At 33.9% G+C, this 27935-nt stretch overlaps 1 protein-coding gene across 2 annotated transcripts; it reads right to left on the bottom strand.

Annotated features, from left to right (window-relative positions):
• Positions 1–262: 262 nt before the first annotated feature.
• On the bottom strand, positions 263–27935 carry LOC124367340 (troponin C, isoallergen Bla g 6.0301). 2 transcript variants are annotated; one of them, XM_046824085.1, is made up of 7 exons: positions 27744–27935; positions 20705–20732; positions 11299–11442; positions 10448–10567; positions 10227–10306; positions 9417–9468; positions 263–440 (listed from the first exon to the last, which is right to left on the bottom strand). In XM_046824085.1, exons 1-7 carry the CDS (start codon positions 27744–27746, stop codon positions 412–414), a joined length of 456 nt encoding a protein of 151 aa, XP_046680041.1. In that variant the 5' UTR covers positions 27747–27935; the 3' UTR covers positions 263–411. The 2 variants fall into 2 exon arrangements, with proteins under 2 accessions (XP_046680041.1, XP_046680042.1); XM_046824086.1 differs by lacking the exons at positions 263–440; positions 9417–9468; positions 10227–10306 and adding an exon at positions 10052–10196.

The following is a 27935-nucleotide window of genomic DNA, read 5'->3' as shown; positions in this document are numbered from 1 at the left end:
GACTATCACGGCCATTTTGATGTCAGTGCGTTTCTTCTCCGTTCAGTGGCTGCCCAGCCATGCTAGTGAGAGCTTACTGTCACTCCTTTTTGAAGAGAATTTGTGAAGACAAGCTTTTTTTAGAAGACACTTAAATAAAATTGTTTTATGGTTACTCTGTAAAGTTATTAATGAAGTAATAACTCACTTCATGAAAGGGAAATCAAAACATTAAACAGCACGAAGGATATTTTAAACAAAGAACGCCATAACAAAACCAGAATAGTTTAACAGTTGAATATTTATTTATAAATAACACAAAAACAAATTAGAAAATGCTGTTTTTGATGATAAAGTAGTCTTGTAGAATTGTAGTATAAAAGAGGAACACAAACGAGATTCATTGTGAAGAAGAAGAAGAACAAGTCAGTATTATTCTCCAGTCATCATCTCCATGAATTCTGCAACAAAACAATTCGAATTATATTTCTATTAAACTTAAGTGCCATAACATTGTTTAAAGAAGAATACTGTATCTGTAATTACCAATACATTATTTACACATACAAGCAAATCTGTACTACTAATGTTTTTAAATGTCATAAAGCCATTTTGTAATAAATGCAGTTTTACGGAAACGATAGTACGGTAATAGATTTATTACGACTACAGCAGTTTCATACTGAGATTTATAACCAGATGTTGGTAGTGAAAGGTTTAGGAACAATTTCTCCTCAACGCACATCCTCTGAAGTATCATATTATGGTTAGTAAACTGAATAATAAATTTTTCTTCAATGAGAATAAAATACAAACTGTTAAACATAGTTTTTGTTTATTTTCAGGCTTTGATGAGATATCCTACTTTTTTTTAAATAAAATTGTTTCAGGTACATTTCTAAAATTTTTGAACCTTTAATCATAAGTTGTTTTTAAAAATAGTATTGAATTTAATACTCTATTCAGGTATGTTCAAACATATTTTCTCCAAAATTCTGGCATACATTTAGCATTTTTAGTGCTGGTAGTACAACTTTTCACAATTTCTAAAGCCATAGACATTTCACATTTTAAAAAATTGAAGAAATTTAGCACATTTTTTACTTCATATATTAAAAATATTTATGTTTAGGTGTAATAATTCAATACTTTTAGTTTGATATTCGTAATTGTATTGAACATAATTAGTAAATATCACATATTTTCATGTTGAGAAAATGCTCAGAAAAATTTTAATTTTAATCTATAATTAGGTTGACAATACTTAAATTTATGTAACAAATAACAGAGATGCACATTATTTACCAATGCATTGCAAAAAGGAATAAAAACCCTCTGGCATGGGCAGGTACTAACTTCTAATAAATGCTTGGGAAAGCATTGTCATTATGTTAGGTGGTTTTAGCAAATAAATCAAAGACATATATATATATATATATATATATATATATATTCATATTATTTGCATTCATATATTTGCCTACCCAACATAACTTAAAACTTGATTTTAAAATTGTATAACTGCCACAATACTAGATGTAATTATTTTTTATTACTGGGAACCAACCTTTTATGCACTCAAAAGAAGTACAATATAATTAATTTTTCTTAAAATTTGTTGGGCAAAGGTGTAATAAGTAGTGTTATGTCATCCAATATTAACAAAGCCAAAGGGTTTTAATTAAATTTTATTTTATAAATGTAATCAAAAATAAAACTTTCTCTCTTAATTACTTGTTGTATAAATACATAAAACCAACATTACTAACAGAGTGATAAAATGTAACGGAATATTTTCTATGAATGCAACTTAAATAGATCTCATCTTATTGGCACATTGTCAACGAAAACAAGCGTTCACCTAGGCATGTGGATGGTAGCCAATTCAAACTAGGGTAAATAAGCATGGGTCAATGGGCTGATATGTAGCAATCAATATATGTTAACATCAACATTACACACTGAACTACTTTAGTTACAATCGTAACTAACGTCTAAGTATTACAGTCCATTTAGATGTCTGGTATTATTTAGATAAATGTTAGTTACGGCACTGGCCGCGTAAATATAAGTAATAGTCCGTTCAACGAATGTTGAGAGTGACGCCAGACTTGACAGGCTGGTTCACATGCTGTCTCCAGCAGCGCAAACGGACCATAGTAGCAATCGTGTGACACTGGCCGTGTAAATATAAGTAATAGTTAGAATTATAGTCCGTTCAACGAGTGTTGAGAGTGACGTCATGACAGTGACGTGACAGGCTGGTTCACATGCTGTCTCCAGCAGCGCAAACGGACCATAGTAGCAATCGTGTGACACTGGCCGCGTAAATAAAAGTAATAGTTAGAATTATAGTCCGTTCAACGAGTGTTGAGAGTGACGTCAGACGTGACAGGCTGGTTCACATGCTGTCTCCATTAGCGCAAACGGACCATAGTAGCAATCGTGTGATACTGGCCGCGTAAATATAAGTAATAGTTAAAATTATAGTCCGTTCAACGAGTGTTGAGAGTGACGTCATTGCAGTGACGTCAGACATGATAGGCTGGTTCACATGCTGTCTCCAGTAGCGCAAACGGACCATAGTAGCAATCGTGTGCACTGTTTACTTGTAAATGACTCGTAAAATGATACGATCCTCGGTAGATAGCTACTGTAGACCTCTGACTTGTTTGCGTGCGAGGGGACACAGGGGTGAGGGGGAAGTTCCGCTCCGCGATTGGGCCAAATAGGTCGTTGCCTAGCAACCGCACGTACTATTCATGATGTTTGTGTACGGCGCCACGGAAAGTCACTGCGCTAGCGCTGTTACACGCTCAGTAGCTACTAGTTAGTTGTGAGAATGGCGTCGGTGCGTAAAAGAGGACAGACTGTGCATAGTGAAGCAAGAGAAGTGATAAGGAGAGTGATAAGTAAGTGTGACGAAGAAGCGAGAACTGGTAATTTGCAGCACTTAATGAAACAGAGCAATTTGCGAGTCAAGAATTACACTGGTGTTTCGGTGAGGACAATTTCTAGCATTAGAAAGGAAGGAGATGCAGCTGGAGAGACACCTTTAACTACGCCTGGTAAGAAAAGGCCGTACTCGGAGGAGAAGAAATTTTATATGGTGATTTTGATAGAAGAGTCGTTCGAGATGTGGTGAGTGACTTTATATTTAGTGAGGAAGAAAGTGCCCACTGTTCCTAAACTGTTAATTGCTTTAAAAGAAAAACTTGACTTCCCTTGGAAAGAAGAAACCCTACGAAGACTCCTGCACCAAATGGGATTTAAGTGGAAACGGTGTAACAAACTAAGAAAAATTCTTATTGAGCGGCCAGACATAGTTAATTGGCGTGCTCGTTATTTGAGAGATATCCAACGGTTTCGACATGAAAAAAGACCAATAATTTTACATTGATGAGACATGGGTGGACAACAATTTGACATTCGGGAAGTGCTGGAGTAGTGATGAAGTGCCTGGGTGTGTTTGACGAACACAAGTTCATTCCAACAGACTGATTGTTGTAAACACGGGTTCTACAGATGGATTTCTTAAAGGGGCTGCTTTAATTTTTAGGGCGGGTAAAGCGAAGGGGGATTACCACGGACAAATGAATGGTAATAATTTTGAGAAATGGGCTGAAGAAAAACTCCTGCCTAACCTTCCAGAAAAAAGTGTTTATTGTAATGGACAATGCACCCTATCATTGCCATCAAGAAAATAAGGCGCCAACAAAGTACGCTGTGAAAAAGGAAATGATAGACTGGCTGCAGAGTAACAACATACAATGCTCAGCAGATATGAAAAAGTTTCAGTTGTACGAGCTGATAGAAAAGCACAAACCTAAAGAAAAGGTGTATCGCATCGACGTGGCGTTAAAGAGGCGAGGCCATGCGGTTCTCAGATTACCACCCTACATGTGTGAATTAAACCCAATTGAGCTGGCCTGGGCTAAAATCAAGAGAGTGGTGAAAGGAAACAACATAAGAGGAGACCTGTCACTAACGAAACTGGAAGAGGCAACACGAGAAGCGCAAAGTTCTGTTAGCAAGATCGACTGGGAAGGCTTCACAAAACCACACCTTGAAGCTAGAACAACAACACTACTGGGAACAGGACGGCCTTGATGGAAGATGCCATCGACAAATTCGTGATTGAGTTGGGCGGAATGGACAGCAGTGACAGTGAAGTGTCAGATGACAGTGAGGAAGAAATATCTGACAGTGAACTGGCTCAACCTCTTCCAAGTACAAGTGATGATTAAATTGTAAGTCGTAAAATAGCACATTATATATATATATATATATATTATATATATATATATATATATATATATATATATATAGTAGCAAAATTTCCTGCTGTTTTCCCTTTTTTATGTTAGAAATCAAATAGAATCTACTTCCTCAAATATCAACTTGTAACTTTTAACTTAAACAATGTATTATGTATTGGGCAAATACCGTACTGTAAATTACCACTTCTCACTTCAGTGTTTTATAAAATATTTAACAAAAATACTCTGTTTTTATTATATTTTTTTAATTATACACCAACTATTATAATATATTATCAACATATTTATTATAATGTATTATCAATATATTTCATGTATTTCACAACTTATTCTGGTTTATGTTTACATAATAATATAAGTTCAATTTGAAATTGTGTTTTCTATTGCCAATTACCAAGTATCAAGTGTTCATCATGAAGTATTACTCCAGAAATAAACTATTTATTAAAAAAATAAATGTGTTGAATAGGCTACAAATAGTGTAATAGTGATATTATGATATTGATATTATGATATGAAGAGGTATATTCAGAGGGTTGGGCTGTCAATGTTGACAGAACCGATGTTTTCGGTTGGGGTCGTAGACGGTGACGGAGAAGCGCCCCAGCAATGGCTGCCGCATTCCTCTCGCGCGCAATCAAGTCAGAGGTCTACAGTACTGTAATTGGAAAGTATCTCTGAGAAGTAGGTAAGGTGTGATTGAAAGGAATTTGGAGAAGAAACGCATTGGTGTTGAACTGGCATACTATATATAGTGTACGATGGGAATTACTGTGGGGAGTTCACGAGTGATGTAGCGAAGGGTATGAGGAAGTCTTTGTACTAGCCATTCCAAAAATATACCGTCATACTTACCCCACCCCTGTACCCTAGTGTAATCCTATCCGCACTGTCCTCATTTCCCTTATTCAACTAAAGAGTATCATTTTAGTCGTTGTTAACATTAGAGTTAATACTGTGTATTATTTAATCAGACCTCTTGATTTGACGAACTAACGAAATTTGTAGATAATTATCGTACATGTGTATAGTGCCTATTTAATTATATACTTATTATTTATATAAATTTGCCAATTTGTGGTAACCATTACAAGGTGGCCGTATATTTTATTTGTGTTATCAATGTTTTTTTAATCCATGTAGTTGTTGTAAATGATTAAAATTGTTGACGTATGAAGTAAATTGGTAACTACAAAAGTAACACTACAGTTAATAATACTAATCAATGTTACAATCATAATAAAATAATTACAGTACCAACATTAGAATTACCAACAAATGAAAATAGTTTAATAGATACAAACATAAATCAAGAACAACGACCTAAACAGTACGATTAATAATACAATGCAAACATACAATTTTTCAAATTTCGGAAAATATGTATTAAGATTATAATAATTTATTGTTTAAAGTTTGTTATTGACGTTGAAAGGAAGGATAACAGGATTTCGGTAATTTGCCATCGTTATAGATTATAAAAGGTATAAAACAACGTTTCGAGGATTAGTGGGGGAGGTATTAATATATACAAAAATAGCAAACAGAAAGAAGTAAATAAGGGAAAGAAAAAGGTTGAAATATACCCAAAAGCTGCTTAGAGTCCAGTCCAGGCGTTGTCACTGCACAGGACGCAAGTCCCGAGCACAAACCACAAGTAGAAGTTAACGTTATCCTCCAGGAACTTGCATCCTGAGCAGAGACAACGCCTGGACTGGACTCCAAGCACCTTTTGGGTTATATTTGACCTTTTTCTTTCCCATCTCTTTACTTCTTTGTATTCGTTATTTTCGTATGTATTAATACCTCCCACACCTGACGAAGAGGATAGACTCCAATCCTCGAAACGTTGTGTTATAGGCTACCTTTAATAACCTTTAACGATGGCAAAAGCCCGAAATCTTATCATTTCAATTTATTGTAATTACAAATTAAATACATAATGTCGTTTTATAAAAAAAAAAACTTTAGTAACTTATTCATAGTCTAGCATGCACAATGTTTTTAGAAATGCATGAAAAGTGATTGACAGGGAGCCCTAACTCTACTCGTGAACTCCACACAGTAGACAGCATCAAAAACGAACCACATTATTGAATGCAAAATACGCACCCATTCATGGAAATAGAATGCTTTGTCTTCCTCAGTTATTAGAAAAGTGAGGCGTATATATATATATATATATATATATATATATATATATATATATATATATATATATATATATATATATTTATGCTTGCTAAATATAGTCTGGTTTAACCTATTAGCACGTATCTAATGTTGTCATTAATTGCCCTGAAATACTCGCCCGAGTAACGCCAGATCGTATGAGCTGTACCAACACCTGGGCGACCTTGGCTCTTCGCCAACGCGTCTCATTTTACGCTCCTTTCCGAAAAAATACTAACAGTTAAAAATAATAACATATCATTAACTCTGCTTTCTATTTTGTACTGTTTACAACCAACTCGGGATTATATCTAAGTTTCATTCCTGTTTTATTTTTAAAGTTTTAAAAACCAATTTTAGCAACGTTTGGCTATTTCATTGTGTTTCAAATGTTACATTAGTACGTTCCATCCGTGTCTTTAGCATTTAAAACATTTGGGGGATCCGAAGGTACTCCCCCAGAAACTTTTTGAAAAGTATATATATATATATACATATACTTTTCAAAAAGTTATAGTTATATATATGTATATATATATATATATATATATATATATATATATAATATATATATATATATATATAATATTATATACTTATATATACATGTGTGTGTGTATGTATGTATTAAATAAAAACTTATTATCAGGTTTAATATTACACACACTACTGTTATTAAATGCGGTCTAACACATTACAACGTAAACATTAACTTTAAAATTGTAGACTTGTCTCTCTTTACAGTACATTATAACAATCCAAATTGACCCCTTGCTTAAAGGAGGTATACTTAAACTGAAACAACCCCAAAGTATTTTGGGGGAGGGGGGGTTGACAAAAACGAAAAATGGGGGGCTGCATCCTCTATGGCGGCGACGCCCGTGCATTCAACCTCTTAAAATTAATATATGACGATACAAATTGGTACATAAATAAATTTTCATGAATACAGCAATACCAATTACTTGATGTATTAAAAATATGTGTTACTAATTTCTAAAGGAACACATGCAAGACATGAAATAGTACCCTGCTATTTTAGAAACTGCCAGATCTAGGGTTCAGGAGGATTGAGAGAGATGAGCAGGTAGGACAGATAACTGATTTCCGGTACTTGGAATGGAGGGAGAATGGACCAGCTGGCTGCTTATCGCAGGAACGGTAAAAAAACAGGAAACGGTGTTGCTGCGATCTAGCGGTCAGAGTTTTGCGATAATGGCGCGAGCACAACCTTAAAGTCATATTTAGGATGTTCTGGATCATCTGCGGTCTGGACCGTAGTTCTTCGAGGGCCAGGTTGGCTTATGTTAAAATCAGACCTAACCTGAAGTAATGTGACAAACTGTTTTCCGGGTTATGATCCTGAAGTATACAGGAGGTTTTTAGTGGGTAGTTCACGTCTTTTGTGAGAGTCCCACACTACAGGTTAGTCACCTGTGTCTCATTAAGGTATGAGTATGGTGGGACTTATTTAAAATAAGCATAACTATGCTTCATTAGCATCATTATCTTAACTTAAATAGCTAAATTATAACATGGTAAATAACTAAACTAGTTTAGGTCTATATTTAATTCTCACTGTTTAACAGTAAAATTGTTATTTAATATGTTTCATTATAAATTTTGTTTTTATTTTACCTTTTTGCTGTACGTAAAAGTTAGTTTCGATGTCATTCTACGTGGTCATGCGCAAAATCGAATTTATAAACATGTAATAAAAAAAAATAATTCCACAGGTGTATGTTAAAGTTGACTGTGTCATACTTTTAGTCAGATAGCTCAAAAAGGATTCCAGTTATTTAAGTGTTATTTCTAGGAATTATTATCTAAAAGAAGATTTTACATTAAAAGCATTTAGGAAGTAGTCGAAAATCTTAATAATATAATACTTCGAATATATATTTAATTAAATTTGGGGTAACACAAAGCAGAAGAAATTATAATCTAAAAATCGTGTGCTCTAAATCACGAAGTAGTGACAGACCCCCGCGCGTAACACCTTATTATATGGGCGTATATAAGGGGGAAGCTTAGGAGGTTTGAGCCCTTTGAAAATTTGAAAGAAAAATATTAAAATTGCACCCAGTTGCTTGTTTTAAGCTAGAACACACTTATGAGGCCTTAAAGCTCAATATTTCATTGGGGAAGATTCCCGAACCCTTTTTTTTGTGGGATATTTTGTACTTCCTAAACGCCACCCAGTACATGCCAACCCCCCTAAATAATTTTCTCTATGTACGCCACTGTCTTCAGAAGGCGGCATTGGTCTGTGCTAGCCAAAATCAATATTATAAGCATTAAGTACTAATTTACGTTATTTTAATCATTCGTTACTGAATACTTCTTATTTAGTGAGTGGGCTATATTACTTTCTTTTCTTTTTGTTGTTCTCTTAGGACAAGAAGCTTATAATTGCACTTAGTAGGGGCTAAGTCTTAGTAGGTTCTTATAGGGATAAGAACCTTAGCGCTGCTTCCGGAGTGACAGGATATTCTGGATGGGTAAGGTAGGGGGTAAGGGCGCCTCCTATCGAGTTCCATGAAGAAGAATCTAGGGCACTAATCTCAAGTCATGTCCTCTAGGAAAAAGCGGAGGCCAGTTCTGAACCAGCCTCTCCAATCAAAGCAGACAGGGGGTGGCATATCCATATGTCTAAGCTGGTAAGAACCCTTTTAACTCTACCAACTCCAACAGTCATCTCCCGCAGTAGACTAGACCTATCAAATTGCCCTTGAACCCCAGAATCTCGACATTTGCGGTTAGTGATGTGCTGCTCCTGGACATCCATAAGGTTACCCAGATTTAAGTGACTCATCGGATTTTGCTGTACCCAGTGGTAGGTTCAACTGGATGTTATAAACCAGCCAGAAGTGAACCCTGCTGAGTTCGGCTATATTACTTTCTACTGATACTGATAAAAACCATGATAGTAAACTTTATTACTAAAGAGGAGAAATCTAATGTCGTAAAATTGCATTTATTTACCATCGAAGTCAACTGTGCCTGATCCGTCTGAGTCGATCTCGTCAATCATCATGTCCAGTTCCTAGTCAATCGGTCAAGGTCATCAGCTCTCTGGATCAGGCAGAATGTGGGGATGTAGCACAACAGAACAACATATCAGTCAATCATCATGTCCAGTTCCTCGTTGGCCAACTGGTCATCCAGCTCTCTCAGGATCTCTTTCAGACAGAATGTGGGGATGTAGCCATTACCTACACAAACACACTAACGTCAATCATCATGTCCAGTTCCTCGTTGGTCAACTGGTCATCCAGCTCTCTCAGGATCTCTTTCAGGCAGAATGTGGGGATGTAGCCATTACCTACACAAATACACTAACGTCAATCATCATGTCCAGTTCCTCGTTGGTCGACTGGTCATCCAGCTCTCTCAGGATCTCTTTCAGGCAGAATGTGGGGATGTAGCCATTACCTACACAAACACACTAACGTCAATCATCATGTCCAGTTCCTCGTTGGTCAACTGGTCATCCAGCTCTCTCAGGATCTCTTTCAGGCAGAATGTGGGGATGTAGCCATTACCTACACAAATACACTAACGTCAATCATCATGTCCAGTTCCTCGTTGGTCAACTGGTCATCCAGCTCTCTCAGGATCTCTTTCAGACAGAATGTGGGGATGTAGCCATTACCTACACAAACACACTAACGTCAATCATCATGTCCAGTTCCTCGTTGGTCAACTGGTCATCCAGCTCTCTCAGGATCTCTTTCAGGCAGAATGTGGGGATGTAGCCATTACCTACACAAATACACTAACGTCAATCATCATGTCCAGTTCCTCGTTGGTCAACTGGTCATCCAGCTCTCTCAGGATCTCTTTCAGACAGAATGTGGGGATGTAGCCATTACCTACACAAACACACTGCTCATCAGTATTATTCATTTTCAATTTTTTAGTTCCGTTTATTATGAAAAATTTACGTTTTCAATAACTTTACTTAATACCAGAAACATTTTATAAGATTAACATTGACGAGATGATTAATTTACCTTCTTTGTCGTAAAGTCTGAAAGCCTCTCTCAGCTCTTTCTGCATTGCCTCGTCGTCTTCTTCAACGATGAACTTAGCTGCTAATGTAACGAATTCGTCAAATTCCAGTCTTCCAGATTCTGAAAAGAATTGAAACTTAGTTGTATTTGTTTGATCACAATTCAGTAAAACCGTAGCATTGAGTTGTCCATATGATAATTTACCACACAAAATGGATATCTATTAATTAAAAAAGGTTTATCTTTATTGCCTTGGTTTATTCTCTTAGTATATAACAATTCCCCTTTAATAACCTATATTTTCTGAATTGTGAAACGATGTTTTCCATCGAAAAACTCTTAAAAGATTCATTTTAAATATACGACCACAATCATATTTCCATTTTTGTTCAAACGCTTTACTGACTACAAGAACACAGTTTAAGGTTGTCACTAATGTAACAATATCACCACGAAATTGAAAATCGAAAGTTTAACATTTTCCACAATTGACTTAGTCTTGGATCTAAATCCATTTGGACCTCACCAACTCCTTTAGGTTCTTAAAATTCCTGGAATTTCTCTCAATTGGTCAATTTTAGTCTGATTCATATTTAATCAAAACCTGACCTTAATTTGTTATTTTTTTTATCTCGATTCAAAGTCAATCAAGATTCTGATCCGATTTCTAGCTCTGAACCAAACGTGAAAGAACTTGTACGGAAACTATCAAAATTTGATGTAAAATAATCCAAAACTTCTTCAAATCGTTTAATAAAATTCAAGTATCGTGCTCTAAACCTTCTATTTCTTCAGTTGATTCCCCTTGAAGGGCTTTTATACCAATCAAAAATGTATCGTATGTCACTTACTATCTGCATCCACCTCCTCTATGAGTTCGTCAAGGATCTTCTTGTTGAAGGGTTGTCCCATCAACCTCAGGATGTCTGCAACCATGTCTGTTGGGATACTTCCAGACCTCTCTCGGTCGAAGGCATCAAAAGCCTTCCTCAGTACTGCAAAATAATAATAAAAATGTAAAAACTTATTTCCTTAAGCCTAAAACAATAATTATATTATAAGCCTAACAATTATAACAACAAACAATTATGCACCTAAATCAATTAGGAAATTTCTGAAACTGTTTAAACGGATCAAATAGAAAATGCTTTCACTATGTCAATCATTAAAGGATGTACCGAATGGACGAAACACATGGGGTTGGATACCGCTGAGGTTGAAGTAATGAATACTCGATTTGCAAAGTTTACTTATATGTTTAATTTTGGCAAATAAACATAAAAGCACCACTTCTAGAGTTAAAAATAAAATAATGTATTGCCACCTTGCTGACAAATAGAATGATAAACAACTAAATGATATCATGGAGGTGGGCCTAATGGTTCCAATGTTCTATGGGAATTTTGCGTACGAACTTAATAATTATTGAAAGCTTTAAAATTGACTTCATTTCACGTTGATGTCGACTCACAAGCGCGGGCGTCAGCATCTTGGCTCGAAATTGTAGCTGTAGTCGGAAAAAAGTGAAGAGTAGTAAACTAGAAGCCTAAAAGCCCTCGAAGTTGAAATCAGAGACTCGGTTGAACTCGCGGACGTGGCTCGCGAGATGTTTCTCGGCAGCTACAAAGTTCACGAGAGAAAATATTAGTACGCGTGCCACTTAGGTTATTAATCCGCCAAGAATTAGGTCCAAGAACATCGGATGTAACTTATATTAACCAGTAACAAGTAACAGAGTTGCGGAAATATGTCTTATATAAAATACAGCTAAATAACGATACAAGAACTAATAGACGTTATTATAATCTTGTGATTTAATTTTTTGTAATGGATACGTTTTATGACCTATCGTATAGGTTTTTTTGTCGTTAATTGACAAAAATAAATTTTAAGAGCTGTACAAAGTTTGTCACACTACATTCTTTCTTCTTGCTATCTAAATTTTGTTCTCTTAAATACCACCTTTACACATTGGTACAGCATTTTAAAATAAAAAAAATAATGGCCATCTAAAGTTAATTGTTTTGAATAGGGTTTCCCGTTTCATCGATGTCTTTGAAATGAGATGTGACGTCATTATTAAAAGTTGAATTTACCCTTCCCCTCCCCCCTCCTCATTAGCGCATGAAAAGGTTTACAAAATATATATACAATATATAATACATATATATATATATATATATATATATATATATATATATATATATAAAATCATCTGAATTTTTAGAAAACGTTGCTTTATCCGCGTTAAGCAATGAAAAACTGCTACAAAGTCAATATTTATTTCTTTGTTTGCATTCTACTGTCAATGACATCTGACGTATCATAACAAGAGTAGTAACCCAATCCTTACAGCTGATGAAATGCCAAAGAGTAATAATCAAATTTTTTGTACAAATTAACGAAGGTTCAAACAGAAAGGAAATTTTGATTTTAATATAAGTTGATGAATAATTTCACTCTGAAATTAAATCTATTTCATATACTTCGTCCCACACGTACTGCTAAAGTCAAATGCCAGCAAACCTTAACTGACATTATACGAGCAGAAAAGTCTCACGGTTTAGATGTTTTGACGTCTACACGATTTGCGGCAGCGTGCGGCACAGCGTGTAGCTACTGACAATAACGAACAACGAGAATACCGATTAGAAGAACAAAGACGTCGAGATGGAAGACGTCGAAGGGTTTTAAAACTTAATAATTATTTACCGACATATAAATGTCCCGTTACTGCAGCTGTGCAATATCACGCCTAAGGACTATTTGAAATTTTGTGTATCCATTGCGGTGCATTGCATTTCCCTGAGGAACGTGTTTCTAATCGCATAAATAAAAATTCTCTTGGTAACTGTTGTTTGCATGGACGAATTTTAATGGAGCAACCAAACTTTTCAATTGAATTAGTACGTCTTTTTTAACAGTCACCCATATTTGGAAGTGTTCATAAAAATAAGAAACATGAACGCATCTTTTGCTCAGTAGCCATGGCATTTATAGTTTTATCGTTTGCGGACAAGTATATCATAAAATGAATCCAAAACATGATTTACCTGTAAAATACCGAGCACTTCTCGGTTTTCTGATTCTGAATATTTATTTATACATAAAAACTTTATAATTGATTAGTTTATATAGTTTCCAGGCGAAGTGTCTCTCCGGACCAGATAACTGTGAAACACAATCTGGACAAGGTGTGGAGGGGAGAGAGGGAGCTATTTCTGGGCAAGGGGACTCGACTGCTTGTCGGTCTCACTAGACTAGACTGGGGGAGACCCGTCAGTAGAATTTGACGTGTCCAGGGGCGTATCTACAATTTTATTTTGGAATGGGGATAACTACGATTCATAATCATATATTGCATAGTATTACAAGAAGTAGTGAAAAATATTGTATTTACAGCTCATTGTACATAGAGTGCTGTCCATCAACCCCCTCCCCCCCTTCAAGGATGTATATATATAGAGATAAAATCAACTTTTTTTCTCCGTAAATTTATCCCAAAAACGTAAACCTCCACAGCAAAGGTCTTCGTTTGTTTCAATACATTTTTAAATAGTCTTAGCCCCCCCCCCACCCACAATTAAAGTGGTGCAATCAATTTTGGATTTTCAAAAAAATTTGGTTAAAAACATTGCGCTTTACAATGATTTTCCTGAATGTAAAGAAATAGAGCAAAATAAAAACGGCTCAATACAAAAATTGAAATTTTTACAGTGTGTAACTTCAGAGAGTGATATTTTTATCGTTCATATTTCATTTATTAAGTTAATTATATGTTTATAATTAAATATAATTTTAGTAATATTGTGTGCTTTAAAATGTGTTTTCTTCCCGAAGTTATGTTTTCATAAATCAAAAACGTGTCACTCTCTAAATCTATAACTTATGTACATACTGTACAAATTTCAAAATTTTTATTCGGGCCAAATAACAAAATGGTCTAAATTGCTTACTTTAGATCCCTTTAATTTCACGTGGAGCACAACATCGATTGCACGGCCTTAAAAAGCCATAAATGCCATAAAGTATGGAATGCATCTTGAACAATATGGACACACAAATAATGACTTTTAGTATCGATTTTATTATTAGGAGTTCAGGGGAGCATTTCAGTTGAAGTAGGTTTCCGCGGAAAAAAGAACAAAATAAAGATTAAGTAGCCTCTATTAATAAACCTATACCACAGAAGGGACGTAACGAAATATGTAGTCCAGATGGGCCAAGGGATCTGTGCGCGCGGCCGAGGCTGTACTAGCCATCCACAAAACATTGGCTTCACCTACGCGCTGTCATTCTGTGATTTATTTCAAAAGAACTGAACTATCGAAACACCTTTTATTGGAACATAACCACGAGACAACTGAATAAATCAATAAATATTCCAGTTCTTGCCTCTTGGGTCACGAGAATACCAAAGATGGACTCTAAGGGAAAGCCCAATGTTTTTGGAAAAAGACGCCCCTCTCCCCCACCCACCAAACAGGCCGGCCAGCCTGCGCGCGCAGATCCCTCGGCTCATCTGTACGGAAGGACTCTCCTTTTTACTTTTTGATCCTAAAATCAATGGAAATCTCCCTTGGAGCAAGGGGGACCTAAATATCTAGGACCTTTCTAACAAGAGCTATAATAATAATAATCTCTTTATTGCATTTTTTAAACAATTTAACATTGTATCGCAATCGTCATAAACAAAAATAAATAGTCCCAACTATACCATCATACACATTCACACTTACAATTCATACATTCGCTCAGACACATTCAAACTGACTCCAGATCCAAAGCAAACAGATACATACCGACTCCAGATCCAGAGCAAACACATACAAACTGATTATTTAAATACTGTGCAAATTTAGACCTCCCAGCGGCTCATCATGAATTCATCGACAGAATAAAACGCTTTTGACACCAAAAGGCATTTGAGACGAGTTTTTAATTGATTTTGATTGATGGAATTTTTTACACTCTCAGGGAGCTTGTTGATGAGTCTGACACCAACTTGTTGCGGGAGGTGTTGTGATAACGTCAATCTGTATTGGCTACTTCGAAAATTGTCCCTGTCTCTTGTCCCATATTGGTGAACGTCACCGCCACGAACCAAATCACACTTTGATTTGCAGTACGTGATCACCTCAAGAATGTAGAGGCAGGGCAAAGTCAGCAACCCCAGCTCCCTGAAAGATTCCCTACACGACCTATTGGACCGACGGACAACACAACTTCAAGAATGGCCTTTCGGATCCTTAATAATTGGTTTATTTTTGGTCATAGAAGTTTCGTGAAGTTGAAAGAATTATTTCGAGGGAACTTCACCATTGGTTTATAAATTGGTTCTGTTTTCAAGAAAATCAAGTTTGAAGGTCTTGCACAGAACACTTTGGGATACGTTAGCAATTGGAACGCCTTTAGTAAATGTCGCTCAGTGAAGGTAGTATTAAAGTACGAATTTCAAACTATAGAGTGGTGAAACTTGAAAAAAATAAACTCTTTGGAATAAATACAGATTGATAGATTGAAATTTTCCTTGTAATGTTATAATATATCCTATCCAGTACGTTTCAGGAGTTAGATTATCCCTGAATATTTCGCAGTTCAATTAAAATAATTATTCTTCATCAGATCATTTTCCCCCTGTTTAAAGGAATTCCCGTTAGAATATGTTTCATATAATTAATTTATCATTTGTCTAGTTAAATTGTTCTTCCCCTTAATACATCGTTCGTTATTTAGTAAAATTACTTTTCGTCTAGCTAATCTAGTTCTGATACTCACCATATAGTAAAATAATCCTTCATACAATTTATTTACTCTCTATCTATCTAATTTTTCTATTTAGAGTATTCATCATGCAGTTAAAACCAGATCGAACCTCTAAGGAAAAATGCCTTCTGAAACGATTTTATGCTTTTATTGTATAGCACTCGTAAAAAGGCAATACCTTAACATGACAGCATTATGAGCAATTTAATTTTAATTATAGACTCACATGAAACGGCAAAATGTATTATTTATTAGTATTCGTGTGTTAAGAAATTGTATTTTAAGGCTGAGTATTTTTAATTGTTTAATTAAGTAGTATAAATCTAAATTTAGCCAAGAAAATATTGAACGTAGCTTTTATAAACACATTCTGCACTAAATAAGAACATTTACATGTTGATATACACTATTCTTAGCTGGACAGTATTTTATAAATTATTACCGAGCACCTGTCACTTGGGAATACGCCAAACCGGTTAGTCTTCCGGAACACAATCGTTGCAGCGGATATAACGCGTTAGAACTTTAGTGCGCGCCAAATTGCATTAACATATTACGCACCATAATGTGGAACTGTAAACCAGCTCTACCACACTACTGAGAGCGCTGTCCCTCGTAGCTGAACGGTTAGCGTCGTAGCTTCTCATTCCGAGGGGCCAGGGTTCAAATCCCAGTGCAGGCATGGGATTTTTGCGCGCTAACAAATATCTATCTGGACCTAGCGTGAATTAATGTCATAAATAGTACTGAGCTTTGAATCATGTAAAAAATCAATAATCCCATTAAACTTTACGTGCATGCTATTAGCATGTATTAGTTTACGCGGCGTGACCTTGCATATCCACGAAGTTTGTAGGATAATGAATAGTAATAGTATGTGGTATAGTAATTATGTACGAAATGCCCAAGAATGTAGCCAGGAAAAAATTGCGAGGAGGGGATCCAGAAAACTGATATTTTCCCGTAGTGGACAGAGAGTAAGGCCCCATTTTATTCCTTAAAAAGTTCTTGACCACTTTCTTTTTTGAGAGCGATCTTTCAACAGTACATGTGAGTAATACTAAATTATTGAAATAATAATCGTTTACTAAAAAAGTAATTGAACATTTTACAAATTGGGGGGATTCCGGACCCATTGGGTCCCCTCGGTGGCTACGTCCTTGGAAATGCTCTGAGTTCTCCATGTTACGCAGATAATATTCGCACCTTCACGATGAAAGGACAAACAGAAGCGTTGTTCGCGGGGACGATTATAAGAGAAACCACATAAGTATCTTAAAATACGGAATACTGCAACCTATGGTCCTATCAAGGATCATAGGTTGTATCGGAAACGTGGCCAAAATCCAGATTGAAATATTAGCACATTCGAGATGACCTAGTCAAGCTAGTCCTTTCATAGGCGATGTGCCTCGATACGTGGGTTCCCGGTTCATACAAACATTATCTGAAGAGGAAATCAAAGGATTTATGGTTATTAAAGTAGCAATGAATGTGTTGAGATTCGGTTATTACATGACGTAAGTGACATTTTGTATAATATATGTAAACGTAGCTTGTTATAGCAAATTTGTAACAGTTTAAACTGTAAAAAAGTAGTGTTGTTAAATTTTTGAAAAAACTAGCATATTATGTGATGCCTTTAAGGCATTAAAATATAGTTCTCTGATGAACAAATCATGTTTTATAACAATACTAGCTGTTACCCGCGGCTTCGCACGCAATCTTTAGAACCAAAGTCCTTATATTACTTAGTAAAGCAATTATGCGCGATTAGCCTGGGTAACAGCTAGTTCGTCAATAAATTTGTAGTATTTTATAACGAAAACTCTTGATTTTCAATAAAATACCAATTACAACCAGATACCCAGTTACCCACGGCTTCGCACGCGATTTCCTACAGAAAAATTGGGACATAGGAGGCATATTTCTTTTGAACGTCGTTATTACCCTTCTGAGGTAAATGATAGTCACTGAAAGATACTCCAAGCTCATGATCTATTTAAGATTTAAATGTTAAAACAGTCTCAATATGCACCTGTGAAATAACTGGAATTTTTCTCCAGCATTTTATGATTTTTGTACACAACTGAACTATATTAGCCCAGCGTGGACAGGAGTCAAAAAGTCGAAATTCATTAGCGCACATACGATGTAATAAATTATGGCCCTCAATGTAATTTTGAAACGAAAATAGGTATATTTTAGGTACATATTATTACAGTCTAATGATTATGAGCTTCAGATGTTAAGCGAAATTGCGTATGGTTTTTATTTTAGGCTTTGCGAGTGCATCACTTCTGGGTCGAATTAGTTATATCTCCGACGCCATGATTGAGCTTGCTTTGTTGTCTCGATCGTGAGAATATGTACGCACGGAGTTCTGAGAACCATACTTCTGTCAAAAAAAAAAAAAAAAACAACTAAGGTTGGTTTTATAACACTCTTTATATTATTGTAGCCAACGTAAGATAGTAATTTTGATATCTGCATTGCTCTTCTGATCCAAGCACGAGCATGGTTTATATTAGATAAATATTGCAGTTAAAGGTGAATTTTTACGTAAAATTTGAATTTTATAATCTGGATAGTAAAGTATATGCTTAACAGTGATTGCAGAAACAGTTGAAACAAAATTTGCTGTTTCTCTTAAGCTTACTCTATGTAAAGAAATTTAAAATGGTAATTAAATTATATAAACATATATTTCTTTTGTTGCATTATATAAGTTTACAAAGAACAGCTGATTCAATTTGAACAGGCTCTTTCACCTAATAACATATGTTTGCTGCGATGCATTTCTTACGGGTATTTCCGTAACTTTTAGAGTCCAGTGGGGCAGAATCCTGAATCGGGAACGGGATAAAAAGTATCCTATGTCCTTCTCCCAGTTCTTAGCTACCTCCCTACCAACTTTCAGCCAAATCGGTTCAGCCGTTCTTGAGTTATAAATAGTGTAACGACTTTCTTATATATATAAATATATATATATATATATATATATATATATATATATATATATATATATATATATAGATTTTAACCAAAGTAATATTTACGCTTTTGAACTCTATTCTTTCAAACAAAATTAACTTTACATTTTTATATTTTCAAACTGTTGGTTGATTTTAAGGAACTCAATACGACAATTTGCAACAGAAATTTATTTGTGTAAACTTATTTACAATAATGTTGTTATTCTTTTGTAAAACACTTTGTATTGCTTGGATTTAATATGTTTGTTTCTCGTTATAGTAGAGCCAGTGTCTTCAAACATATCTGAAATATTTCAAATAAAATCACTAGCTATTGCATTCGCCTACCATTTTGTAAAATGGACGTCAGCACAAAGAAATAAAAAGTTGGCTTTCTCATTTAACCATAGAGCTCGCAATTTAAAAATCGTACCACAGTGGCAATGTTTAAAACAAATTGCTTCAATTGATAAATTTACTTGAATACTTCAATTTAAAAAACTGTCAAGAGATGAGACGGTTCAGATTTCTCCATATCAGGTATTTTAAAAAATATTAAGTTTTTTTAGAGTAAAAGTGATGTAATTGTACAAAATAATAGCTAGTGGTTTGGCAAGTTTCATTGTAACCTTATCTGATTTGATTTACCGAGGAATTCAAAACCTAAACACTTAACCATAAGTTTACCAAACATAACAGCTTATATTGTGTAATATTATATTATTGTAGAATATTACTAGCTGTTTCCCGCGGCTTCGCACGCTTTTCGTAAGCGTTACCCGTGTATGTGCACTTCTAGCTCAAGTAAATTATATTTTTAACGCCGATGTAGAGTTTACTTTGTTGCCACGATCAAGAAAATCTGTATATGTTTATAGCCATTGTACACGTACATGTGTTTTATTATAAAGTGGTCTAACACTCAAGCTTTAAGTTCAACCATAAATTTATCTTCAAGATAAATATACATCATAGCTTAGCGCCTTCAAATAGTGTTTGGCTATTAAATATTCGTAACTGTCTCGTAATTGCAGTTTATAATGTGCAGGCGCTTTGAAAACTATTATCTTTGGCAACGCCACCTGGAGGCGAGTTACATCAATAGATATAGCATAGAAACCTTCTTCGTGGAAAAATGACACGTTGTAAATGTCAAAAAATGTTTGTTTACATAGAAACGTCAAAAATATTTATGTTTACTTAGTTACTGTCAAAAATAACAACAATTTTTTGTCGCATTATATATGTTTACAAAGAACAGCTGATTAAAAATTTGAAAAGACTCTTTCACTTAATAACATATGTTTGCTGCAATGCATTTCTTACGGGTATTTCTGTAACCAGTGGGGCGGAATCCTGAATCGGGAAAGGGATAAAAAGTATCCTATAACCTTCTACAGATCAAGACGAACAAATTTAAAAAAAAATTAGGCGAATCTGTCCAGCCGTTTGTGAGTGATGCTGTTACACACGAACAGTTTCATTTTTATATATATAGATATTCACAGCCCCTTACCTGAAATCTGTTCTGGTGGCAGATCATCCTGAAAAAATAAACGTATATTTAGTTACATAATAAAAACACATATTATTGTAGGTTCTAGTAATTAGTTTTTTAGTAATTTGTAATTAGTAGAGCATTATGAGATATTGAACATTTTTCGAGGCTTTAGCATTCTCAGTGTTTATGTTAACCAATATGCTACTCTGAGTAAAGTTATGTAAATGCTTGTATTAAATAATCACTAAACAAAAGTTTTAATGTATCATAGGAATGGAAAATAATGATTATGTATGCTAATAAGTAAGTAAATAATATTTTCCTGGGAGTACTTTATTTATTGGTTTATATACAGTTAATGTTTTATATGAAACAGTTTAAAAACCAGTATTCCATTGTCATAATTCTTTTTGCACTTGATTATGTTTTTATAACCCACCTCGACAAAATTCCATTGGAATATAATTTGCAAATATTCATTTTGATATAAAATAATTTGATTTCTAGGACTATTTAGTTATTGGTAAGAACTTACAAAGTTGTTTAAAAATGTATTTTTCGGTCCATGTAACCTTAGTACATGTACACTATCAATAAGTTTCAGAAATTATTTCATTTGCAACTTTAAAACCTATTCTTTGTGAATCTTTGAACATTGAACGAGTTTATTTCGAGTGTCAATTGAGTGTATGAATAGAACATAGGTTTTCTGGGCGATATAATGTTAAATGTTTATTTTGCTTAAAGAAAAAAGAAGAATAGGTTAGTAAAGGAATATCAGAAAGTGCCTTAACTATATAATATCTTTTGTTTGAAGTTTGGTTTAAAGGAAGGATAGAGAAAAAAAAGGATTTTCCGGACATTTGCCATCGTTCAGTGATATTTTACAATACAATACCATCAGTAACACAGTAACAGAGCGTTCTATTATAGAACGTTTGAAAGGATGACAGGATTTCGAACATTTGCCATCGTTATATGTTGCAAAAAGTATAACCAAACGTTTCGAGGATTAGAATCTACCCTCTTCGTCAGGTAGGGGATTCTCTGTTTAAAGTTTGTTGCTGACGACGGAAATTTTAAACAGATAACAAAATTTAGGACTTTTGCCATCGTTATGTGTTACAAAAATTATAACACAACGTTTCGAGGATTGGAATCTATCCTCTTCGTCAGGTTGGAGAGATATTTATACATACAAAAATATAGAACAGAGAGAAAAAAAGGAAGCGAAAGAAAGGTGTTCAACCATACCTCCCCCACCTGACAAAGAGGATAGATTCCAATCCTCGAAACGTTGTGTTATACATTTGTCAAATATATAACGATGGCAAAAGTCCAAAATCCTGTTACCTATAAGTTCATTTAAACAGCAACTGGGGAAACTCTGGACTGAAACTGGGGATTATACTGTATAAGTTACTCAGAAGAGGTGAAACTGGCGTGTAAACAGGTCGTGACTCATCACTGCTAATGTTACCTCAACTCAACGTGTTTGTAAACAGTCGAGCCCATCGTTCAGACGTTATTGTACTGGTAACGTCTGCTTCGTTTACTTGCGCTTTGTTCTGCAATGGCATGTTGCAATAGCCGAGCTATATTCAGACTATATCGCAGCCTTTTATTTGAAATCAGACCTTTGGTCGAGGAACTGTTTATGCCAGTAGCAATCATAAGGTTTTCGAGATACATTTTTTGTTGATCTGCCAGATCATCTCAACTTAAGACTAAGAGATCGCCCGTTCCTTATAATCACCGCTAAACATCCTAAAAATGTCTTTTCTGGCAATTGCCACTAAATTTAATATGCATATTTTTGCTTTTACACTTAGCCCTCTTTTCTTTTCAGCCTAAAAATATTATTAAGTACAATCTAGGCTTTCAAAAATGTTCTATCACCCTTTGATCATATACTATGGTTTCACCAATAATTTGATTTTGCCAACTATGTAGTGGCATACCTGGCATGGCTTTGGCAAAATTTCAGCCTCTTTAGACTCATGTCAATTTTGAGAAAACAATAGCTTTGCCAGCACTTCTGTCTTGTTGGTCCCACGTCAGTTTTTTAAAAAACAATGGCTTTGCAGAATTTCTGTATTGTTAGTCCTATGTCAGTTTTTAAAAAACAATGGCTTTGCAGCATTTCTGTCTTGTTAGTCCCACGTCAGTTTTTAAAAAAACAATGGCTTGCAGCATTTCTGTCTTGTTAGTCTTACGTAAGATTTTAAAAAACAATGGCTTTGCAGCATTTCTGTCTTGTTAGTCTCACGTCAGTTTTTAAAAAACAATGGCTTTGCAGCATTTCTGTATTGTTAGTCCCACGTCAGTTTTTAAAAAAACAATGGCTTTGCAGCATTTCTGTCTTGTTAGTCTTACGTAAGATTTTAAAAAACAATGGCTTTGCCAGCATTTCTGTCTTGTTAGTCCCACGTCAGTTTTTAAAAAACAACGACTTTGCCAGCATTTCTGTCTTGTTAGTCCCATGTCAGTTTTTAAAAAACAACGGCTTTGCAGCATTTCTGTCTTGTTAGTCCCACGTCAGTTTTTAAAAAACAATGGCTTTGCAGCATTTCTGTCTTGTTAGTCCCATGTCAGTTTTTAAAAAGAATGGCTTTGCAGCATTCCTGTCTTGTTAGTCCCATGACAGTTTTGAGAAAACAATGGCTTTTCCAGTATTCCTATCAAGGTATCTTAATGGCAACATTGGAAATACCTGTTAAGCTTATCTTGCTACTGCTATGGTAGCATTGGGGTATTTGGATCGTCAACAAGTCGAACTGCTACACAGAAATGTATTTTATATATTTAAGATGATTATAATTTGATTTATTCACAATGTTAACCGTAATATTCATTACATTTAATTTTGCAGTATTTTAATTGCCCTACTCCATTTAATATAGTGAATATTAATTATTACTAGAATTATTGAGAAAATTGTCATTTAAATAAATAACGCATTTCAGTGGAGAGATAAAATAAATAACGATTCGAATATATACTTTATTCAGATCATGACGAATTTTGTTAAAACTTTTCAGTTTTTTTTTATTTGTGATACACATTCATAGCCAACTATAATCTTTTAATACTCTATTGTATATACGAGAGTTTATATAATTTCAATAAACATTCAATGACAAAAAGTACTTTCCCCGCCGGGACTCGAATCCGGATCTCTCAGTGGCCATTAACAATTTAATTAGTGTAAATAAAAATCGTTAGACAGGTATTTGGTGTTACGATCATATGCTAGTTTAATTTAATAATAAAAAGTAAGGGCCAGTGGTGTAGTGGTAGCGCACTCGTCGCAAGTGAGAGATCCGGATTCGAGTCCCTTGGGAGCAAGTGCTATTTGGGATTCAATTATTTAGCAATAACTATTTTTGCACATTTCATTGCAAAACTAACGATAGCAAACTTGCTTAAATCGGTTGAGAAAGAAAATAACTACAACAATTTTAGTTAGTCAGTATTTACGAAATCTTACTGGAATTCTTAGAACCAGTCAAACACTGGCAACAAAAATAATTATTTTTTTTTTAATTTTTACGTACGATCAAAACGTTTTTTGGATATTAAAGTTTGACAATTTCTAAATACCGCCACTTTGAAATAGAAAGTTATGTATATTTAATGTTGTTAATGATCCTTTTATGATCTGAACATGAATGCCAATTTTTATGTAATTTGTATAATCAGTTCTGAGATAGGAACTTCTTTTAGTAAAAAACGCATATGGAAAAAACACATATGGACTGACAGACACTAAACGTAGCGAGATAGGACATATTATGTTTATTAGAACTTTTTTGTTTGTTTTTGTGTCTACTATCATTTCCTGAAGTTGTGCCAACCTCACGCGAAACACCCTGTATATTTTTACAAAATGTAATTAATGGAAGCTCCTTGGTTTTTTTACTTATTTTTGTGAGTAAACTAGTGATAAAAATAAGATATAATTCTACTGAGCCAAATAAAACGGACGTTTATTACTTTCAAAGAATTAAGCTTAATGTGGCAACTCTATTAATTGGCCTGATTCGTTTTGGGAATCTTCGAACAAAATCTTCTTTGCCAAGAAGGTCTTCATAATAATTATTCTGATTAGGCAACTAAGGTACTACAATAGGTTTGAAATTATTCACCATTCTGTTTCTCTATTTGAATCTGAAAACTGTAAAGAATAGTGGCGCAGTAAAAATCGGGGGTTAGAATATAACATCTACATTGCTCGTTGACATTTCGTTTGGGTTTGTGAAAAAATGTTCTGAATGTATTTTTTTTTTTAATTTAGTTAAATGTAAAACATTATAGAACATTCTCCGGCATTGGCAGATTTTTTATGATTTATAAAGTTTGCGTCTTATAAAGATTGCAAATATACTTTTGTCAAAGAAAAACTAAAAGAGAATAATATTAGAGTTTGATCAAACACTATATACAGGGTGTCCCGTAACTCTCTGGACAAAGGTATACCACGTTATTGCTCAGGTCAAGACAAACATATTTCACCATATGAACATGGGTCTCCGATGCTTAGTTTCCCATCTGTCTGTCTGTATGTGTTTTTATAAAAAATTAACATATTAACAAGTAATAAATTAAATTACACCAAATTTGGCTTAAGTGTTTGTAATAAAAAGGCTAGCAACTGAAAAAATATAATGGAATTATCTTTAGTATTTTACAAATGATTGTACATTAAAACTTTTAAACTTTGAATATCTTAAAAACTAATATTTTTTATCAATAATTGCAAGAATAACAGTTTTTATAGAAGATTATTACAAATCTAATGACACCAGAGTTATTTTAACCGAATAATAAATAACTGATTTAGAGCAGATTTACTGTGACAAGACATGGCCCACATTGAGAGCTGCCGTTGTTTATTCAGTGTTTGTATTGTTGGCTATTCACTGAGAACCTCAGCTATAATTGTAATGAGTAATCAATTATAATGAGTGTTTTGCGACAAAGTGAAGTTTTAACACAATACATGTTAACTAATTAATTGGTGTGGTCAAACTATGCAACTTTTAAAATAATTGATCAATTGATAGATACATCTGTACTGTGCCAACTTTAACCCACACATAATAAAACAATCATAGTCCATAATTTTGCTAAAACTAACACCAATGATGCAATCCATTTTCAAGAGTAAAGTTTAACCAACGGCATATCTTATAAATAATTTACTAATACGCACTAAATTATCAATACATACATTTTCATTAGTCGTCCTGGACATACATTTTAATATTTGGATAACAATATTATAATGTATATAAACCTTTCATGTATTAAGTACAATAGTTTAAAATTAAATATAAAGTTATGACTCACTATATTTAAATGACACTAACTTTGGAGTCTATTTTATTTTATTTTCAAATGAATGTTGGAGAGCTTGTAGATACAGGTAATTGAGTTAAAACCTGCATCCCTTGTAATTTATAAAAAATTCTTATTTTCCAACACGATTGTCCAGTATTTTATTGTTATAGTAGGCCTACTAAACATATTTTTTAAACACTGTATCGTTAGGCAACTTACCGAGTTATTATTAACACTTCACTCATTAATTTCGCCAACAAATTTTTATCGTTAAAAATGTCATTTTAAATCCAACCTTTTTAAAAAACTGATCAAAGTTTACCGAATTTAAATGCATCGATTCAATTATTAGACTACACACATTTGATTATATTACAATCCCGAAAGTTGTGTTTATATCTCTCTTTACTTTTATTTAATTAGTACTAAAAACAATACTTTTATTTGTGGAGTCGCCTGATGATTAAACCTTTGGTTTCGAAAGGCCTCGTTCAAAAAATAAAACGTTTGGAAAAGTATTGTTTCATTAACATTTAGTACTATTTAAACATTTTTCCAATAGCTCCAAGAGTCTTGAAATTTTATTTCATTGTTAGCAAAGGTTAGAATTAGGTAGTTTCTATATATTTTCTTAGACTACTTATTTTCTAGATTTTTAAGTAAAATCGGGTTTTAAGATGAAGTTAAATATGTTATTCTTCGGTGCTTACAAGTTAAATTAACTTTTAAAACGAACCTCAAAACGGGGTTTTACCCACTGAGGGCCTAGTATTTTTTTATTTATTATTATATATTTATATATATTTATTATGTGTATGTGTATCTATATTTTATTTGAAATATTAACTTTGTAAATTTATTTATAAGACAATATTAGTGTTATGTTTGTTATTTAATTGCCAATTTTGTACAAAATATATATTCTTATTTTTATTAAAAATATTTCTTAATGTATATCAAATTTTTGAGCACGTTTTATGAGTACATGTTATGATACATTTTACAAACGTTAAGATTATGTAGTTTCTATACAGTTGTATTTATTTTATAAATTTAAGTAAAAGCGGGTTCAAAGATTCTTTAGTGGTTAAAAGTTAAATGAATTATTATAAGGAACCTCGAAATGGGCTTCGTTTTCTGAGACCCTACACAGTATTGTTATAAATTTTTTTGTGCATTAATATAATTTCATATGAAATATTAATTTTGTAAATTTACTTATAAGACAATATTAGTGTTGATTTTGTAATTTAATTGTTTATTTTGTAAAAAAAAAAACAGATTTTGATTGTTAGAGGTTAGGATTAACTAGTTTCTATACAATTGTACTTATTTTCTAAATTTAAGTAAAAGCGAGTTTCAAGTTAAATTATACGTTATTCTTTGGGGCCTTAGTATTGGAGGCACTAGTATTTTTATTTAAACGTGTACGTGCATTTATATTTTATTTTATTTCAGATATTAATTTCATAAATTTACTTGTAAGACGATATTAGTGTTAAGTTTGTTATTTAATTGCCAATTTTGTACAAAATCTTGTGAATAATATTTTTTAAATTTTCTTTGGGAAAATAAATTAGTGTTTATTTTTGTTAAAAATATTTGTTAGTGTATATCAAACTGTTGGGCAAGTTTTATGGGTACATTTTCCTAAAATCCGCCATAAGCCCTATCCAGGTATGCCGTAGCAAACATAACTAGAGAACCTTACCATGGTAAGAGTGGTAGAGGTGTTAAGGGCGGTTCACAACTACAGTCCAGGAACTCGCCGAGCGGTCTACAGAAAGTCCAGGCTGCAGACAGCGTGTGCTGGACTCCGCGTACTATTTTTAGCGCGGAAATACTCAGCCCGCGGGAAACAGCAGTATACCGCTCCTCGCTGCTACCTCCAAACGGCTAGAAG

Source organism: Homalodisca vitripennis, chromosome 8 (genome assembly GCF_021130785.1).
Source record: "Homalodisca vitripennis isolate AUS2020 chromosome 8, UT_GWSS_2.1, whole genome shotgun sequence".
In the NCBI taxonomy this organism is placed as follows: Eukaryota; Metazoa; Arthropoda; class Insecta; order Hemiptera; family Cicadellidae; genus Homalodisca; species Homalodisca vitripennis.
Note: the sequence above shows the minus strand (reverse complement) of the source record. Positions and strands in the feature narration are given on the sequence as shown.

What these genes read in the sequence shown, in the direction of transcription:
- LOC124367340 (XM_046824085.1), bottom strand. An exon ending in AGAGGAGGTGGATGCAGATA is followed by an intron (nt 10,568 to 11,298) that starts GTAAGTGACATA and finishes AATTCTTTTCAG; the next exon opens with AATCTGGAAGACTGGAATTT. An exon ending in TGACCAACGAGGAACTGGAC is followed by an intron (nt 9,469 to 10,226) that starts ATGATGATTGAC and finishes TAGGAACTGGAC; the next exon opens with ATGATGATTGACGAGATCGA.